At 42.9% G+C, this 19,756-nt stretch overlaps 1 protein-coding gene across 3 annotated transcripts in view; it reads right to left on the bottom strand.

The window, feature by feature from the left end:
• The window catches only part of FYN (FYN proto-oncogene, Src family tyrosine kinase), a 138,382-nt gene that overhangs the window by 29,929 nt on the left and 88,697 nt on the right, over positions 1–19,756 (bottom strand). For all 3 annotated transcript variants that reach the window (XM_084203509.1, XM_084203508.1, XM_084203507.1), the window contains exons 4-8: positions 11,182–11,439; positions 10,555–10,651; positions 6,487–6,585; positions 5,299–5,402; positions 924–1,073 (exon numbers count right to left, since the gene is read on the bottom strand). In XM_084203509.1, coding sequence (XP_084059635.1) covers positions 924–1,073; positions 5,299–5,402; positions 6,487–6,585; positions 10,555–10,651; positions 11,182–11,428 — 697 coding nt within the window. In that variant the 5' untranslated portion in view covers positions 11,429–11,439. The remainder of the gene's footprint in view (positions 1–923; positions 1,074–5,298; positions 5,403–6,486; positions 6,586–10,554; positions 10,652–11,181; positions 11,440–19,756) is intronic.

Here is a 19,756-nt window from a genome sequence, read left to right on the forward strand (position 1 = left end):
TGCAGCAGACAGAATACAAAGAATACAGAAAAAATGCCCCGCAGAGAAGCTGATTTCCCAAGTATAAATTATGAAAAGTTTTTGAGCAGCAAGCATTTGGGGTAATCTGTTAATAATATTATGAAAAGCTAAAGAAAAGGGAAAAAAAACCCCAAAGAGCAAATAATTCAAAATACAAATTTCTGCCTAAAAAACTGACCATGCTGAGAAGCATAGCAATCTTCTGTGTAAGAACCAGTCGTCCTATGCAGAGCTTTGGGGGGCTTTGAAATTGCATTTGTTGTACACCAATTGCCAGTGACAACAGGATGTACTTTTGGGTGGAATAGTGCCTGCCACATTTTATTCACAGGAATAATAAAAAAAGTTTGGTGGGTGGACACAAATAATGTGCATAAAGAAACACAGATATTGCCTCATTTATTTAACTTACTTTAAATGTTAATACTTTCCACATAGAACAGAATTCCAGCGGGAAAACTTATATTTAATGTATCTAATACATGCAGACCTTTTGGCCATTGTTTTAGGTGACTGAATTCCACAATGCAATTCCTATTTGCTTCATTAGCAGCAGTGTGCTGCAAAATGGCACATATTAGCACTCGCTTATTCACAGGGAGTTCATGATTGGAGATGTGCAAGTCAAATTTGGTAGTTCTGTTTGCTTAGAAAAGGGAGAGCTGACAAAACCTTTAGCACAAGGAAGTGTTAGGTTTTAAAAGCTCTGCTGCTGTATCCCGTGAACAGCACTCAAAGACATTTATAACTCTAATGGGAAAGGGATAACAGAAGATGCATTACAACAAGCTGGAGTCATAGATCAAATGACTCTTTAGGGCATCTTACACATACATCAGCTCAGCAGCAAACACTTTTGTTTTAAAATACTTCAGAGTGCCATGTAGTATCTGAAAAATTACCTGAGTAATGCTGAACCAGCTGCTGAAGAGTTTCAAATTGTGCCCGAGTTGTGATATAATATCCACCATTGTCAAGTTTACGAATCTTATAATGTTTGACATGATCTCCTTTCATATCATCCCAGTCTCGAATAGACAGGGAATAGGCACCTGTTCCAAGCAAAGGAGAAATAAAAAATTGCAATTAGCTTTTAGTCACAAAGATTTTGGTTTCCTGGTCAGTTGCTTCAAAGTGAAAGAGAAATTGCTTCCAAAAAGCTCACTGTATCCTGAAAAAGAACAAATTAATCTAACACAATGAGGTAAGTGTCAGAGAAATCCTGGGATGTTGACACCATGTCCCTTTCACAAAGTTCTAGAAAGATACCGGAACTTCTGTGTAAATGAAAACTCACACTTTAACATTTGCTGCTCCAGGCTGTTAAATTGACTTTTCCTATTCTAAGTGTCAGGTTACACTGCAAATACTGTCCTTTATGTAAATGCCAGTGGGTGGTAAATATCAAGATTTCCACAGGAAGCTCTGGAGATAATGACTTTATATGTAGCTAGTGCTGTTACCTGGATGGATCCCAAACTTCTTTATAAACAACCAAATGAGCATATTTTGTACACCACAGTCTTTGGAAGGTAATACTACACCAAGACTGAGAGCCAGTAGATCTGCAAGAACTTCACATTTCACTTCCCAAATCCATGTGGGGCTTTAGAGCTTACTAGTGGGATTCAGATGCCCTAGCACAGGGATTAAGTGCCATGTGAGATGCCTCAGGACATGCTGCTTGGCAGGTTTCCCACAGGCTGTCACATTTTTCCAGCCATGTGGATGCCCTGCGGGCAACTGGAGTGGCTCTGGATGCTCAGGGCCATGTCAAGGAACCTCAGTCGACGGGCTGGATTTAGTTTCAGGTGCAGTGGTGGCAGTCTGCAGGTGGGCTGGGGGGTTGATTTCTGTGCCCAAGCATAAGCCCCTGGTGCTCTGAGGGCAGCTGAATGCCAGCCCAGTTTCCATGAGGGTTGTGGCCACTGTAATGCCAGCACTCGGTGTCTGCAGTCACGGGCAGCTGAACAGAGCCTCAGCTCCCTGCTGACGGCAGAAACAGCTCAGGCACCTCCGTGGGGACCTGCACGTTCAGGTGTCTCGCTCTGGAGGACAGTCCTGTTCTACATCCAGTGACACACGGGTTGGTTCTCTACAGCGTCAAAAGCAAAGCCACTTTTTTACAGAGTAATGCAGCTTCCGAGCAAAGACATGGCCCTTTTCAAAGGCAGCAAAGAAAACAAGTTCTCTCTCATGGCTCAGACAAATATTGGGTTTACTCAAGGGAATTTAGGCATTAAAAGGAGAAGGGGAAACTGTCAGCTGCAGAGAGCTCAGGAAGGCCCTCCTTCTGGAGCCTCTCTTGCTTTCACTGGTAACCATGTCAGCTAAGGGCAGAAAAGGAAAACCACCAGCAAACAGTTTTGTATGACATGAAAGGTGGTCCAAGTGTAAGTTGTCTTTCTTGGATGTATCCTCAGGAAGAAGCCTCCTTGACCACATTAACCAGCAACAGGTTACAGTTGGTGGGTGGCTCACCCCTGAGGGAGATGCAGTGAGCAAAACCTCTCCACCCTGACTCCAAGGACTTCTCAAATTCCCTGTTGTTTGTCCCCTATATAGGAGGAAAAGAGCCGGCACTTAAAACAGATGATTCTGGTTTATTTGAATGGGAGGCACCCTTAAAGGAGTGTCAGGGATTGTTTTATGGGTTTTTTTAAATTTTATTTTAGTTTCATGTGTTTATTTTGGTGGGGTTAGTGCTAGATGATCTTAAATGTCCCTTCCAACTCCAACCTTGCTGTGATTCTGATTTCTAAGTGTAGACAAATACTGTTTGTTTAGGACAGTTTTCTGAAGAGGCTCTCCCCAAGTCAGTACATTCGTCTCAACTAGGAGTTCAAAGCTTTTTGGGGATTTGCAAGCACATCTTGTGCATGCTTTGTACCACCACTCTGGGCTGTACATTGTCAGCCTCCTCTCAGAATTTTCCAGGCAGTCTTCTCCACCAGTCGGCATTTTTGAGTTTTGATCCACTGGCAGCAGCTGTATTTTCTTTAGTCACGCTCCCTGCCTATCTGCTCACTGTTTTAGATTCTTTAGGGAAATGTAAACAATCTGTGCTTCCAGGTCTGCAATCAGAGCTGTGTGGGTGGCCCTCAGTGGACCCCCGCTGACCTCAGATCAAGTTGCAGGACTGGAGCTTTAGCTCAAACCTGGACATAAACAAGAACCAACACATATTTCATTATTCATGTATTTAGGCTGTTGCTTATCTATACTATTCATTATTCTCTGATGATAAATTTAAATGCAAGAGATAGAAATAATAAAAATTTGGGATAGAAATACGACATTACCATATATCATGCTAATGACTTTTTTAAAAAAGCCAAACAACTAAAACCTGTCTTGAAAGACGGAGATTGAAACCAGGTGAAGGATTATACAGACAAGAGCTGATGAAGCACCTGGGTAGTCTGGCATTGAAAAAATGAAAAGCCAGCTCCATATGATTTATTTTGAAAGTAAGAAGAGAAGGCAACCCTGATCAAGGGAAGTTAAATTCATGCTGAAATCATCCATGATGATTCTTCTAACAGGATTCTGATAAATTTTATTATTGTTATTATTTAAAGCAGAAGGGACAATTCTAGGTCATAAAACAATTGCTGCCTTAAGCCCACAATGGCTAGTTGGGATAGGGCATTTTGAGAAGACTTATGGCAGAACACACCACTTGAGCCCACCCAATTGATTTTTTCTCTCTCTTAAACAACAAGCTCTCTGTTTTCTTTTAACAACATACTTGAGCACCACAAGAATGAGAAGGGAAAATAGGCATATTTACAATAAAACATACATGTCTGGTTTTTTCCTATAGCTTTGATGCAAACTCTGCTTGAAGATGTAGACAGCCTTAAGTTTGAATGCAGAGAAATTAAACTTGCTGCTGGAAGTCCATCCATGATGGATTTCTACATTTTTCCAATGCATTTGTGCCTCACAAGAAATTAGAAAAACCTCTGACTTAGCTAAGTAAACAGCGCTGCAAAACATATCCCCTATCACTGTAAAAAACCTGGGGAGGCCAGACTAAACTGATAATGTGGTTTAGAGAAACAGTGTTGTGTTGTTTTTAGGATCCATGGCTGCATATATGAGTGAGTTTTTAAACTTGGCACAGAATGGGATGAAGTCCTGTTCCTCACACACATCAGAGCAACTGCTGGTGGAAAAAAAACAGGTGGAGGCTATTTGCAGAAAAAGAGCAAGTTTGAGCCTGTCTTGCTCCTGGTGAGAATGCCTCGCTGCTATGGGAAGCATGGTGAAGCTGTGGGGTGACAAGAAACTGTCTGCCTGGAACAATAGCAACTCTATTCAGATTTTGCATCAAAAACAGTTTTCAGAGTTAGAGGCAGCAAAGGAAGAATCCAGTGACTTCAGGAGGCAATGATGCAAAGCTTACAATTTCAGATGATTGAATGCAGCTTCTGAAGATAGGTCAGGGAGAGAGGAGTGCAAATACTGCTTCCCTTCTTTAAACTCCTTCGCTAGCCATGACATTTTGCATGCTCAGCCTAGCTGATAGTGTGCTCTGATCAAAGCACTGACAAGTCGGTGCTTTAATTATGTGAACCATCATTAGCCTACAGAACTTGTATGGAATTAATTCTAGTGACTTATGCCTCCCACAGCTTTTGTTTTGGATTGTTGGTTAATTGAGAAATGGCCAGGTTTGTTTTTAGTTAGTTGCAAGTTTTCTGCTCAATAGTTGTATGAATTAGAAAGATCTTTTCATACATGTGAAGCTTTTGAAGAAGATGTTGACAGGCCTTGTGAGCAAAACGTAAAAGCAAAAATAGCACCCGCCAAGAAAACTGGAACTCCTCCAATATTTTTAAAGGGAAGGAGGAGAATACACCCTTCCACTTGACTTCAGCAGAATGGATACAGTTGAATACTTTATGAATATATTAATTAGGAGTATATTCAAGTCTTTTCCCTGTTAATATGTGAATTTAAAACTGCTGCATAATTTTTTTTCTCCTTTTTTTCGTTTCCCCCAAGGCTCCAGCATTTCAAAGGATCACACCATGTGGCTTGCACTGCAGATCCCATGGGTTGAGTGTGAGTTGTACTTTGGTTGTTCTCTACTTTGAGCACTCACCCTAAGACCTAGGATATCCAGACATCCAATTCCCTAACACAAATACATGCAAAAATGATACTTAATCTCTGCCTTTATACCTGTGTGTGAAAACAGGATTTCACACACTCAGCACATTTTTTCCCGTATTATCTTCTCATTCCCAGTCAGAATGCCCACCCTACCTTTGGTAGTTTCGCTTTCCCGGATCAAGAAGGTACCTCTGGGGTTTCCAAACGACAGCAGCTGCCTCTCGGCATCCTTCCGGCCAAGCTTGCCAAAGTACCACCTTAGGGAAATACCAGAAACAGTGAGACAAAATAGTGTCACAAAGCCCAGACAAGGAGAGGATTTTGTGTGGAAACTGTGCTTACTGGGATACAGCTGACCATTTTTGTCACACTGTGTCTCTTTTGTCATGCTGGAAAGCCAACGTGACAAACCCTGTAGTAGATGTTCCCTGTGCTGGGCAGTAGCTCTTTGCATTGAGCCTGTAATCAGCAGGTGCTGAGAATGTTTGGTGTCCTCTACCAAAGGCCAGACTTGGACAAACAGAGGCCAAGATGTGGTGGGTGGAGGGTATACACAGGCAAAAGGGCAAAAAACTTGTCGCTGCCAAAGAGCAGTCTTTGTACAGATGTTGCTATAAATATTTTACTTACATAGTGATTTATAGTACTCAATATTTTTGTTGCAGCACAGCTATAAAATCTCAGTAGAAGGATGAGAATCAACCTCGATGAGATTCTATATGAGACTTTGAGAGGCTTTTACAGCCTTTTTTCCTTCCTGCAACAACATTTTTGTGTTCTTTCCCAATCAACCAAGGACAACCTGGAGTACAGACTCCAGTAGTACCTGCTCAGCTCTATAAGCTCCTCCACTGTATCTTTTATACTGGAAATAATGTGAATACACACATCACTCCTTTTCATTGCATAGATGGGCCCTCGTTAGGCAGCTTTGTGTATGCATTGTGGGCATCCTACCTATCCCAGGATTTGTCTTTGTTGGTACAATGTACCCTCTTTAATGGACAGTTTGCACACTGATTGACTCAAAATATTTTTACAAGTTGGTTCAGGAAAAGCAAGGACACCTTTTGGTTAAAGCTTGAAATTAGCTGACAGTTGAAAAAAGAAAGCAGACCTGTGTTCCTTTAGGTTTTTCTTCCTTTGTTTTGACATTGAAAAAGCACTGAGCTCGTGCTTCTTTTGTTACTAATTACCTAATTATTTATCAGTGCAGGTAAGAACTGAAATAAATATAACGTAAGTCATTTGAAAAATCGCTGCAATCAATCAAAACCAACTCCTCACACCTCCTTCTAATACTGCACTAATGGGTCTTTAGAACAGAAAAAGAAAACATACTCCTCTGCTTGGATGGAATCGACTGGAGCCACATAATTACTGGGAATGTAACCAGTTTCTCCTGTTGTCAAGGAACGGGCCTCCCACCAGTCTCCTTCCCTGTGGAAACAGAGGTGAGGAGGAGAAGTGAGAGCAGGACAGAGCTGTGCAGACAATGATGTGACTTTGCCAACAGCAGCCAAAACCGCGTGGCCGTAAGAATCACAGCAATCATCTCTTTATCACCGGCGTGCTTCCGAGAGAGCACCTAAACCCAAATAATGCACATGTTTCTTTACATCCAGAATTATTGCAGCAGGGATTAGTGCTGTAGTCTTTCAGATGCAGCAGAATGGCATGAAGAGGCAGAACAGCCCAGTGTAATCAAGTTTGGACTAGAATATTGAAAACTGTATCCATAGCAATTATTCTAACACAGACCCTTGAAAAAGCTGACAGGAAAATTGCCAGATTGAATGCTGTGTTCTGATTTTGGCTGGGAACGAGTTAATTTTCCTCAAAGTAGCTGGAATGGGGCCGTGTTTTGGACTTGTGCTGGACGCAGTGCCGATAGCTGATAACAGGGGGATGTTTTCATTACTGCCGAGCAGCATTCCCACAGTGTCAAGGCCTTTCCAGCCTCCCACCCGAGCAGAGAGGGGGTGGGGGCGTGCAGGGATCTGTGTGAGGGGACACAGCTGGGACAGCTGACTCCAGCTGACCACAGGGGTATTCCATAACATATGGCAGCAGGCTCAGCGTGTAAAGCTGGGCGAGAAGAAGGACAAGGGGGGAATGTTTGGAGTGATGGCGTTTACCTTCCCCAGGCATGGTTAGGCATGATGGAAGCCTGCTTTCCTGGGGATGGCTGAACACCTGCCTGCCTATGGGAAGCCATGAATGAATTCCTTGTTTTGCTTGGCTTCTGTGCATGACTTTTGCTTTATCTTTTAAACCGTCTTTATCTCAACCCACTTTTACCCTTCTGATTCTCTCCCCGATCCTACCACGGGAGAAGTGAATGAGTGGCTGTGTGGGGCTGAGTTGTTCTCTGAGGTTAAGCCACAACACAGTGTCACATTCACTGCTAATTTTAAACTTCTATGAGCACAATTAATCTGAAACCCTAAGATATCAAAAAGCCATCTATCAACAGGGCATTTTAGACGGCCTTTAAGGAGCACACTTCATTGTCTAGATTCCCTCTGCTGGCCACCGAGAGGAGGTAGCACAGGACTAGGCTGCATTTTCAAATACTTGCAAAAAGCTCTTCTTCTACAACATTTAAATGTGAAGAGGTTCATGCAGGACCATCTTAATGCAGCATTCTGTAGGCTTAGCATGAATTTTTGTCTTACAGTGGTGCAGACACTGGGACATGGTACTGCCTTTCAGAAAATGCACATTGCTGCAGTCTGTGCAGCTTTAAGAGAAGTTTATTTCCCAGCTTTTTGCAGGATGCGATGGTTTGGGATTTAGCAATTTCTATTTCGTGCTCAGCACCAGATTCACCCCTGTTTAACTCCTACCACTACTAATAAGCATTCTCTTTTCTATTTCTGGATTGCTTAGAAACTCTTTCTCAGTTCCCCTCTCTGTAAACCAGAGAGTTGTTCACTAAATGAAACACTATTATCAAATGTGACTGGAGAATTCAGTCTCTTCTGGAAGCAGGCAATTACAGAAAACACACTGTCTAAGCTATCACTGGAAAGAAAGGTTGTGTCAAGGTGAATTCTTTAAATTTTCAACTTCACTTTATTTAACAGTTTAAAGGAGCACGGACTCTGTGGAAAACAAGTAGGAAACAGCTGTGATTAGTCAAAAAGGAGACACTTCCAATTTTACAGTTCAAGAAACATGAAGTGCAAATAGCTTTTGCAGAGGCTGGCAGTTGACACTGTTTTAATACACCCTGTGTGCATTAGTATATCAGGCAAATGGCCCTTTTTGTTTGTGTCTCTAGCATTGCCAGTCAAGTGCTAACCCTTCCCCCATATGCTGCTGTAGAATATTTCTGAGGCATTGTGCCACACTGAGCTTGATGAATCGTACCATTCCATCTCCCCTTCCTACTGTGCAGAGTCCACTAGATGGAGGTATTTTGTCGTATCTAGGGAGGAAAAAAGCACTCCTGTGGATGATCCCAACGGCAGGAACAACCCCCTCTGCTTTGACAGAGAAGCTTAAATCTCTCAAAGCACTGCCAGAAAGGAGGAGGAATGCAGGCTTTTTTCACAGCTCTTAATTTCAGACCTGCAGCTGAGGTAGGAGGCAGCTAGTCAAGGGGGCCAGACAGGGTGTGGTGGTGGGAATGCTGGGGATGGCCCAGTGTTTCGAAGCCCCAAAGTCAGGCTCTGCTCTGAACCACTCTGTAGGTATCTCTTTCACCCAGACTGCCTTTAGCAAGATTTCTGGGTTCAAAGCACAGGGATACATTTCAGGTGTTGCGCTGAATGTTTACTCCAAAGCACAAATCAAATTTCGGTTGTTGAAAGCTAGAGCAAAATCCAAATCCAAACCCCTCCAAAAATCCAGACAAACTTACTTTTTTGCACATATTGGCAAGCAGCATTGGCAGGTGCTTAAAAATGGGCTTATTTCAGGTAATTTCTGATGTAAGTGAAGAGAGGAAGCATTCTTACAGAAGAGCAGCTTTCTGGAGATTCCCAGTCTGGCTGTCCCTACTCCAGGGGTGTGGTTATGGCCATGTTTATAAGCAAATACACCTAACTACAAGGGGAACTGAGCTTCTATGATCCTACAGGAAGATAAATGAATGCCTGGTCTTTCTTCCTTGCTTAGAAACCCTTCTTCCAGGCAGTAATTACCTGCATCAAAATGCATGTACTGCAGCCACCGACATGAAGGGGAATCTCTCTGTCTCACCAACTCCAAGGATGACAGCTCTGTAAGTCCTGGTGGGCACCACCAGATTCCATCAACTGTCATGTCCAAGGTATTTAAATTGTGTGGAAATTCTTATTTCAAGTTATGGCATAGTTTGTGCAAGGTTAGGAAGCACAAGGCAATGTGAATAAAAATGTATCATAGGTTTAAAAAGGGTTTGTTTCCAACCCCTAATTTAGAAGCAGAAAGGTTTTAAACTGCTGCTCGCTCTACAAATCGTAACTGAAGTTTCTGTGCTTTCATCTACATCAAAGCTCGTTGGCTTCATGAAATATTCCACAGAATTACCTGATTTTTTAAAAACTTCAATGCACATTAAGCCAATTCCAACCCTGCAGTTGCTATATTAAAATTGACAGGAGTTGCACCAGGGGTGAATTCACCTCATTGTCACATATTATAAGAAAAAATGAGAAGACCGATATCACAAAGCCTTTAGAAAGGGACATACTTGGTTGTTAACCCATTTTTAGCTCCACGTGATAGCAGTAGTGAACATAACACAGAGCCTGCCACTTTATGCTCTTAGCCAAGAACTGCAAGATGTTCAGATATAGGTCAGTAGCACAGTGAGTTTTAGAAGTTATTTTTAAACCGCTAAGGGATTTTTTTTTTCTATGGGCAGTTGATAAAATTAATTTTAAGTTGATGATTTCCAGGATGGAAATGTGGCTTTCATGTCAGATGCAGCAGAACCTAGGAAGTTCTGACTGTATCACCTACCTTTAAAAGGACAAAAACGCTTTTAAACTTGGCACATACATCTGGATAACGAATCTTTCGTGAATCAGCTTTTAGCTCATTTCTGTGTAGGGATACTTGCAGCAGATTGGAAAAACTGTTAGTACATGCCTTGAAGGACCTCTGTAGCTACTGATAAAGTACAGAGCTGGTAGTCTCAGTTCTGAATGTGGGGTTACTGTAAAATGTAAGCAGTAAATCACACAATCTAACAGTTTTTGAAAAGTAAAGCTGCCTGTGGTTGAAGTGTTTTTTCCCCAACAATAGAGCACTCTGCAAAAGTGCACTAAATGCAAGGACGAGTAAGTAAGCGTAGAGTAAATCCCCTCCATACTTGAATATCCAACATCAGATTTTACTAATAACATAAGCAAACATTATTGTAAACATTGTCAGTTTGAAACTATTAAAAAGTAGATTCCCAAGCCTAAAACTTACGAGCTGTTAAGTATCTGGAATTTTTCTCCTTTATGAAAACTCAAGTCATCTTCTGTTCTTGCTTCATAATCATAAAGCGCCACAAAAAGAGTTACACCTAAGGAAAAAGATAAGTGGGTTATACTCCATCACAAAAGACAGGAGGGAAAGGAACTTCAAGAGATGATGTGGATAAGCCACAGGTAAGCTGCTCCAGTTGCTGAGGAGCAAACCAAACTGAGCCCTCCAACTTTCTGAACGACTCTCATCTCTCTGGTCTTAGGCAGCCAGTGGGCACTCCACCTCCTCCACTCTGTACACTCACAGGATCCCAAGCAGGCAAAGGGGGTTGAAGAGACAGTTTAGACGTAGCCGTGCCAAGTATTTAACTACTTGAGGTGGCTCAGCCCACACTTTACACTCCCTGGTAGAGGGATGAGGCAGTTAGCCAAATTTGGCATGTACACATAATTTCTCAGCCCCAAGTGAACCTGCAAATTAGCAAAGGACCCAGCTCCACCCTACTTCAATTCTTCAGACTGTTTCATGAAATAACTCTTGCTAAAAGCAACATGCTGAGACAGTCAGGCCTCTGCTGTAGACACATGATTGACACTAGGAGCACTAAAATAAGATGTTCAAGCTCACCTGTTCCTCCTCTTGTACGCAGCGTCCCTGTATGAGAGGAGGAGTTGACTCCACCAAACACAGTCAGTCCTTGGCCTCCTGTGGCATGGAAGTTGTTGTAGTTTGGGATTGAAGTCACACCAAAGCTAGGATAGTGCTGAGGAGTAGGATCTGTCCCATAGCGGTAGCCTGAGCTTTGAGTTAAACTGCCATCCCTCTCGTCAGTCAGTTTTGTTGCTTCTTTGTCCTTACATTGCACACAGCCCATTATCTAAAATCCTAGGAGAGGAAGGAAAGCATAGGTGCTCATATGTTGATGCTCACCAGATGTCCTCCAAACACACATATGATGAGGCTTCAATTAAGTTCACTGCTCAAAAGTTGATTACTTTGGAAAAAAACCTGCAGTGGTTTGAATATAAACAGCAACCTGTTGGAAAAAGCTCACACAAAATCTTCCCCAAGGCCTGAGGAAGGGGGTCCTGCCTGCTCTTAGGGTAGTGGCAGATCTTTGTCCAGCCCTGACTGGTGACATTTTGCATGGAGGGACCAAGAGGATGAAACACATCTTGCTCACCCTTTGCCAGGAGATGCAACTGGCAGGCAAAGGACTCGGCCAAAACAGTGCAGCTGGTGGTGTTCAAGACTGCCCTCAGAACACAGAATCAGGCACTTAGCTTGTGGTTCATATTTGACCTTGCCAACTACACAGGAGTGGGCTTCACCTAAAGACAAAACCCTTCTGCCATTGCTGGACCTCTGCATGGCAGGCAGAAAAGCAGCCACAGTGAGCCAAGAATTAAGAATTATTACAGCAGGAGAGTAGGAGGGAGATAACAGAGGGCACAGCTGACAAAAAAAAAAAAAAAAAAAAAAAGGAAGCTCCTTAAAAGGAAGCTCCTTTTCAAGCAGTACCAAATTGAAGGCTAAAACCACTGGTGACAGAAGGTGGGGCTGGCAAAGGTGCACGTGTTAAGAAACTAGAGAAAGTCCCAGAAGAATGAACACGTCAGATGCAGAGCAGCTCCAAGTACAGTTTCTACACAGCATGGAACTGAGAGGGTTTCAAAAATTACAGCTTCAAAAAGGTTGCTCCAAGTTTTTTTCTTGTAACCTCTTGCTCAGCACCCTCATGGGGCACTACCAGCCTGGGTTGAACTCCCTTTATTTTAGAGAGTTTATTTTAGCCTCTCTCTGCATGGAGGGAGACAGAGGGTGATTCACCACAGCTCAGAAGCAGTCCTGCAAGGTTAGTCCTGTTACCTGGTGTTGCCTTTCATCTGCAGCTCTAACTTTCTCTAATCCATGTGGTGGTGTTACTGAAGTCTTTCCTATTGGCCCAGGTTGAACCTAGACACAAAACCCGAGTTTCTGGTGTTGGGTGGGATGAACCTGGGCAGTCAGACACTTGTCTGGATGCCTCCATGATCTGAACCAGTACAGGGACTCTTAGACACAACCTGGCACACAAACATACTCTGAACAGTGGCGTTGGAAGAGAAGTGGCAGAAAAAACCCTAAAAAAACTGCTTAATAGACATACTTTTTTCAGAATATATAAATAGACAGGGAGAAAATGCAGAGAATGGAAAAAAAATACTGAAGTACTATTTTTATTTTTGCTCCACATTTCTTGTCACATTTCAGACCAATATCTGCTACTTTGTGTAAATAAAAAGTCTATGCTTTTAAAAATTTTGTAATTTTTCTGTAGCTGCTAGGCTGGCTATTTTCTATGCTTTACCCCAACATCAACACAGGAAATTGGTTTTGACAAACTCATGGGATTCAGAAAAAAAATGTTTCACCAGTGTTAATGCTTGAAAAATCATGCAGCAGCTCCCTGATTTTCTGTGACAGTTCACAGTCTGGATACCTGCTTCCCACATCTCACCTGCCTAATTAAAGAGAAAAACACGTCTGTTGAAGGGTTTGCAGACACTTCCAGTTATTCTACAAGTCAGTTCAGAAAAACAAGCATCATTTTCTCTGCCCAATGTGACCCCCATCCACAAGATGGACTAGAAGGAGGATCTGGGAGAATAAGGCCTGTCAGTGTGCCCTTGGTGCCCAGGAAGGTTATGGAACAGCTCATGTGAGCGCAGTCACAAGGCACACACAGGCTCAGACCCAGCCAGATTGAGTGGAGGACATCACACAGCCCTCAGTGCCATGGCCTAGCTGACAAGGTGGTGATCAGTCAAAGGCTGGATGCTATGATCTCAGAGGTCTTTTTCAACTTAAATGATTCTGTTTTGCTGTAATTTTATCTTTATTTATTTCCTGGAGTTGTATTGCCTGCAGTTAGCATGGGTCTACGCTCTCTTGCTCTTAGCCTGACTTAAAACTGCCCCTTTTTCAATTCTTTATTCCCTTCAAGACACCACATCCACTCAGCAGGGCTCCCTCACCAAAATGTTCAAGTCTTTTGGGGAGAACAGAAAAATGGACTCCTGACCCTTCACTTGCTGCATGGGTGGCATCAGCTGGGATCCCTCAAGAAACTAAAGCAACAACTCATTGAGGGAAAGGGGTTTGCAAGCGTGGAGGCTGCAAAACACACTGCTGCTGTCACTGCTGCAGCAGCCATGTGAGCTCCTGCCTCTGCTCGCCCTGGGAGCTGGGCTGGAGCTGGAGGTGCAGAGTGCTGTGCATCCCCAGGACCAGCAGTGACACCAGGTGAGCCACCCCTTGTGGTGAGGGGGCTGCTCTGGAGAGGTGCAAGAGGTGCAGAGGTGCCCTGGCCAGCTTCATATCAGCTGTGAAAAACTGCTTGTGGAACCACAACTACTGCTTTTACCATTTCAACAGCAGGATGGTCTGGCTCTGGAGAGCCTTTGTCTGGAGATGTCACCCAGAACTGAGGGTTTTCCTTTGTCTGGAGATGTCACTCAGATCTGAGGGTTTTCCTTTGTCTGGAGATGTCACTCAGATCTGAGGGTTTCCTGGCTCCTCTCAGAGCCTCTGTGAGCACTGCCAGGGAGTGAAGCTGGAGCTCAGGGAAGGCAAGAGCCCTGTGTGGGGATGGCTCATCTCCCTGCAGAGCCCAGAAGGCTTTGGGCGGGAGGGATGAGTCTGGGACTCACTGCTTGGACCCTGCTACACCTCTGGGAAAGCGTGGCTGTGATGTGCAGAGAGCAAAATGTGGGCAGTGAGCAAACTCTGGGTGGGAGATGCCACCAGAGAAATCCCAGAAATCAACACAAAGGGCGGAGAGGTGCTGACCACCTGAGCAGGGGAGAGTAAGCCATTAAATCAGCCTGCTTAAAAGCTGCCACATGGGCTTATTCACCTCAAAGCAACTAAGTGATATGCAGGATTTGCTGTATAAAGAAGAATTTCACTGCCTTTTTGTTGGCTTGCAGGCTTACATCCCTGTGAAACTCTATCACCTCCTCCCTTTCCTCTCCCAGCTCTGTTTCTCCTCTTATTTTTTCGCATGTGCTTTCATGAAGAAAGTAGAGAAAAAAATTAAAGAAAAAAAGAGATAAGAAACATGAAATCTGTGAGACCAGTGGGAGGGAAAGTGGTTTTCTTGATGCTCATTCACAAACGTTCAGCTGAGCAGAGAAAAAAAAATCCCCACTGAAATCCGGGAATATTTCACGTATAAATTTACAACTGCTGACAAGACAACCCTACATAATTCATTTACACACTGATAAGGAAAAAGTTGAAATGATAAATCAGCTGCAAAAAGAAAAAATGCTACAAGTATTTAGTCTGGAGAAAGTGAATAAACAAGGGGATGGTATACATTTGTACTAGTGGTTTTAAAAAATGGTTTGGGTTTGTATTACTGGGAAATTATATGTATAGAGAACCGGTGAATTATGAATGTCTTGATTTTTGCTTGCTTTATCTTTTCACTGGCAATGGCAGCACACAGGGAAGGAGAATTTGATGCAAAGTGAATGACTGACAAAATGGGCTTTTTCTCTCTCTTGTCCCCTCCCACTGTCACGGTGTCTAGACAATCCAAGTATAAAAACTGCTTGATTGCAGCCCCTGGTAAAATGTGACAGAGGGTGTTACATGCACACATCTTTTCAAGCCAAGTCCCTGAAAGTTGTCTGTTCTTGGCTCACAGCATTGTGGGGAGTTGGCTAAATGTGAGAGAATACATGTATGAGAGTACATGCCTAAAATGATTTCAGCTTACTCAGGGGGTTCATAGACAATAAATATCACCTCCATTCAGCACTGGCCTTTGTGTCAATGAATGGAATCCAAAAACTAATCTCCTTCAGTATCGCAGAGCAGGATTTTAATATCCAAAAGCTTCATCTCCCTGCATGTCAGCATTTGGAGCTGTGGAAGGCTGGAATTATTCAGCCAGCTCTGAGATCACCAAGCAAAATCTGGAGTTGTTTTACACTAAACTCTCTAGAGATGAGCACACAATGTGGCTCATCCAACATGCTGTGCATCCTACAGTAAGGGAACAAGTTTTTAATCCATTTCCACTAGGAAAGGCAGCATTTCTCAGGTGTGTGAGTTATGGATTGCACAGCATTATCATAGTCTGACACTGGTAATGTTAAAAGGTATGTAACTGGCCTAATTAAAATGAACTTTTCTAATGCAAGTAACTTGAATTTGGTTATTTTGAAGTTGTGTTTTTGTGGGCAATATAAATGTGTTTTTAAGAAAACATAAAACCCCCCATTTTCATGGGTTTTGGGACTTCCTTAGAGACAAATGAAAATAAACATTGTATTATTTGTCTCCTTCCTTGCCCTTATTGCATTCCTTGGACTCCAACATTAACATTGCAAGCAATCCAACATGTGTCTAACCAGAAGAGTAGTTTCCACCCACATTGTGGAAACATTTGTCGACAAGGATATAAAATTCATTATATCATTATTAATAATTTATATAGTCAGAGCACCTTAATCACTTTTAGGTAGGATACAGATGAAGGCTAAGGAGATGTATTAACATTATTATTATTACTGTAAATCCTCCTCCTTCGGTTTTTGTTTTTGTTCTTGATGCAAAATGGAAGCCAAAACTGAAACACCCAACAAAGCCAGACATCCACACCATTAACAAAAACAAAAGCTGTCCTCTGCTAGCTAATCAAAACCTAGGAAAAGTCCAAGAGTAGGAGGAAAATTTCTTTTTTTTATACTTCTATTTTAAAAGTAAATGCTCCAACATGTGATATCTGAGAAGCCAAAAGTACTGATTAACCTTTGCTTCTGCAGTAGTAAGCATATGGATGGGGGGAAGAGTGGTGTAAATTCACTCCTTCCAAGCATCAGAAGTTTTTCTCATAAGCTTTTGCAACAGCTGAAAGTCTGAATTATGGTACATCTTCAGAACCTTCTTTTTTTAGAGTTGTAAGAGAAAATAGGTCCTAAGAATGTTTGAGAGAGAGGTACAGAGAGATACAGGGGAAAACCCGTCTACCCTGCGCCCTTCGATCCACGCCGTGGCCTCTGTCCTCTAACCCCTTGCACAAAAGGGAACGTGCACAGGAGAGGGCTCCAGCCTGCTGAAGGGATGGAGAGCAGGTTCAGACTCCACAGGGTGCATTCTCTTTCCTCCTGGACTTCTCTGGAATGAAATCTGATGGCATATTTTAAAGATTACTTCTCTCAGTGAAAAACATGAAAGGGATAGGCTGGATGACTGGTAACTGGCAACTGCCTTTTTCTGAGCAAGTCTTGCAAATCTTGTCTGGAAAGCATCAGCAGGGAAGCTGAGTTAAGAAATAGTTATGTTAAAAGGAAATCAGAAGCACAAAATCCTTGGCTTCTATTCAGTCTCTGTGGTGAACAGGCATGAATCAAACTAAGGGTTGCATCCAGCATGGCTGTGAAAAATGAAATCTCTAAGGGCTATCTTCTTGGTGCTTTATGTTTTGCTGAAAGCAAACATATCAGTCTGTAACATCAAATAAACCAAATTTTATGAGCTACCGTAGGATTTAATATTCAAAATGCCACATTCTGAGTTACTGTGAAGGTTCAAGGAGGACAGAGACGGCTTTCCAAGAATAAGAACTCCAAGAATTTTTTAAAGACACTTTAAAAATGACTGTGGAATGCCTCCTGCAGGCTGTATATGGGAATAATCAACACAGAAATTCACCCCGAAGTTGAAATGTCTTACTTTCCATGCCCTATTAGCAGCTCCTAGAGAGAAACTGATGGATTAGGTATTTTGAAACACAACTCTGAGACCCACTGAACTCTCCAGTTTTCAGAAAAGCCTCACTCACCCACTTTGACCATTACAAGTCACTAGGAAGGCACTCCAAGTTGGGCAACAAATAGGCACTTTAAACCAGTGTTATGTAGGTCAGTAATTCTCATGCTGTCTGCTTGCTGACCTCTCTTTGACTCATATCTATGCTGATGGGGGCATTTTGGATTTCCAGAATTAATACTGGGTCAGTTTCAAGCCAACTCAAATGAAACAGATGGAATAAAACAGCAGCACTTATTGCATTATTTTTTTGCTTTTATCTATTAACTCTGGGACATTTTAGAGGACTGCCTATATTCCAGCTTTGCCAGGGATTCCCCAATTTTAAGGTCAGAGAGATACAACAAATACTTTAAAATTAAAACTCTTGGGTGTTATTCATTATTCTCCAGGCTTGTGGGTTGCAGGTTACTATATATACATATAATTTTTACACTAAGGTCCAATCCAGAAAGAATATAATTTTACTGTATTGTGATAGATTCAGTTCAGCTTTGAATAAAGCTGGAGATTTGTGTAGAATTCTTGCAAATTTACATGTGCACCACACTTGTCATGCTGCATTAAAAAACGTAAATCAGAGAAGACACAGTACCACCACTGGATGTCCTCTGACTGTTAAAGTTATGCAGAAAATCTCACATACACAAAGTCATGTTCCTGAACAAAAAGCCAGAAACACCGGGGCAAAACTTCAAGTATGTTTCAAAACAACACTCAGAAATTCCTGAGCTGCATAATTTGATTTTTAAGGGAGACCTTTAACGCTTCACTCCCAGATTCTGCTTTAGTGGGCTGAGCAGGAAAAAACTCAGCAGTTCAATGTTTATCTGCAGCAGTCAAAAGTCAGCCTGCTGCCCAGTGTCCACGGCTATCCATGGCTGGAAGAGCAGGAAGAGCAGTCTCAGCTGAGCTCCTGCTGCCATACTGCCCTTGTTCAAAGCAAATGCCTTTTACAGCGCTGGAGTGCTCTTTTTGTTGTTTCTTGTCAGCTTACAGTTGCTTTGGGAGTCCTCTACAATGGTGGCAGAAGGGGGTTCAGGAAAGGGAGCAGCTCCAGCTGCTGTGAAAGAGCAGACCCTGGAAGGGGCTTTGAAGTGCCATAGTCTGCTGTTCCTCCCCTTTGCTGAGTGACTGGGGACACAGCCCTGGAAACAACAGGGCTGTCTCCTGACACTACAGACAAGGTTTAAGCTGTAACACATGCCTGCAAAGCGTGGCCCTGTGCTCGCCTTCCCTCTTTTCCCCTTTGAGACCGGAACTAAAAGACTAAAAGTTATGAGAAATGAAGGTCTGGGCTTCACCTTCCTGTTTAATTTCAGCCAGCCTTGGGGGTCAGGACCAGGGAAGAGGAGGTGCATGTGGAAGGGCTCCACTGAGCTCCAACCAGAGCTTCTGCCAGAGGCTGTGAGCACAGCTGTCCGTGGGGCAGGGCGAGTGGTCACTCAGGGCCAGGAAGGAAGAGCGATGAATGTCTTGGTCCCCCTCTGGCAAGAGATTTACTCCAACCCAGACAATCTGCTTATTATCCATCTAGCTATATGATCTATTCATTGCAAGTTCGAGAGGAAAAGGGAAGTCAGTGTTCCAGCTGGGCAGGGGGAACAATAACCACGTCCATGTGTTCTTTGAGGGTCACTTGTGGTGGTGGGGCTGGATGGCAGCTGTCTGCTGGGGACGTCACCTGGCCAGGCCACAGGAAGCTGCATTACCGCAGTGCTGTTTGAACGGCCCCAAAAGCTCCCCAGTGCAAGAAGAGAAGATAAACCCTCCAAACTGCCCCTGAAAGGACACGTCTCCACCCTCTTGGTTTTGTGCAGCTTCTTTGCCAGCCAAGTCTGTGAATGTCAGGGCCTCATCTTTTTCAAAAAGCAGTGAATTCTCTTCCACTCCCTGTGATACATCCCTTTCAGCAAAACCAAACCAGGACAAAACACAAGAAGCAATTAAAGGCTCACGCTGCAATCTCTTAAAGTTACAGTAACTGAGTTATGCCTCATACTGTCTCAGGGCTTTTAGTACTTTGAAAAAAAGATGCCCTAGAAAAACACAGTAGCTCTGAGGAAGGGTTCTTCTGTGATTTTTTTTCTTTTCCCACTAACCTCCAAACTTCACTTGTAATATAAAAGAAAAAGTGTTATGTGTAACTTCAGAGGGAAGGCCCTCAGGTTTTACTCTCATGAGCTGAACAGCAAGTCAGACTCAAAACTGCACATAGGATTTTTTTTTTAATGCTTAAAATGTGTTAAAAGAATCTTTGAAATGAAGAACTAATGGCAGCACCTACACACAGTAAACACGCTGCTTACTTTAGAGTTAACCCCCAAAGAGGACAGATCTATCCCTGGTTCTGAGAGAGCACCATGTAAATTCAAGG

The sequence above is a fragment of the Fringilla coelebs genome, assembly GCF_963513975.1.
Source record: "Fringilla coelebs genome assembly, chromosome: 3".
In the NCBI taxonomy this organism is placed as follows: domain Eukaryota; kingdom Metazoa; phylum Chordata; class Aves; order Passeriformes; family Fringillidae; genus Fringilla; species Fringilla coelebs.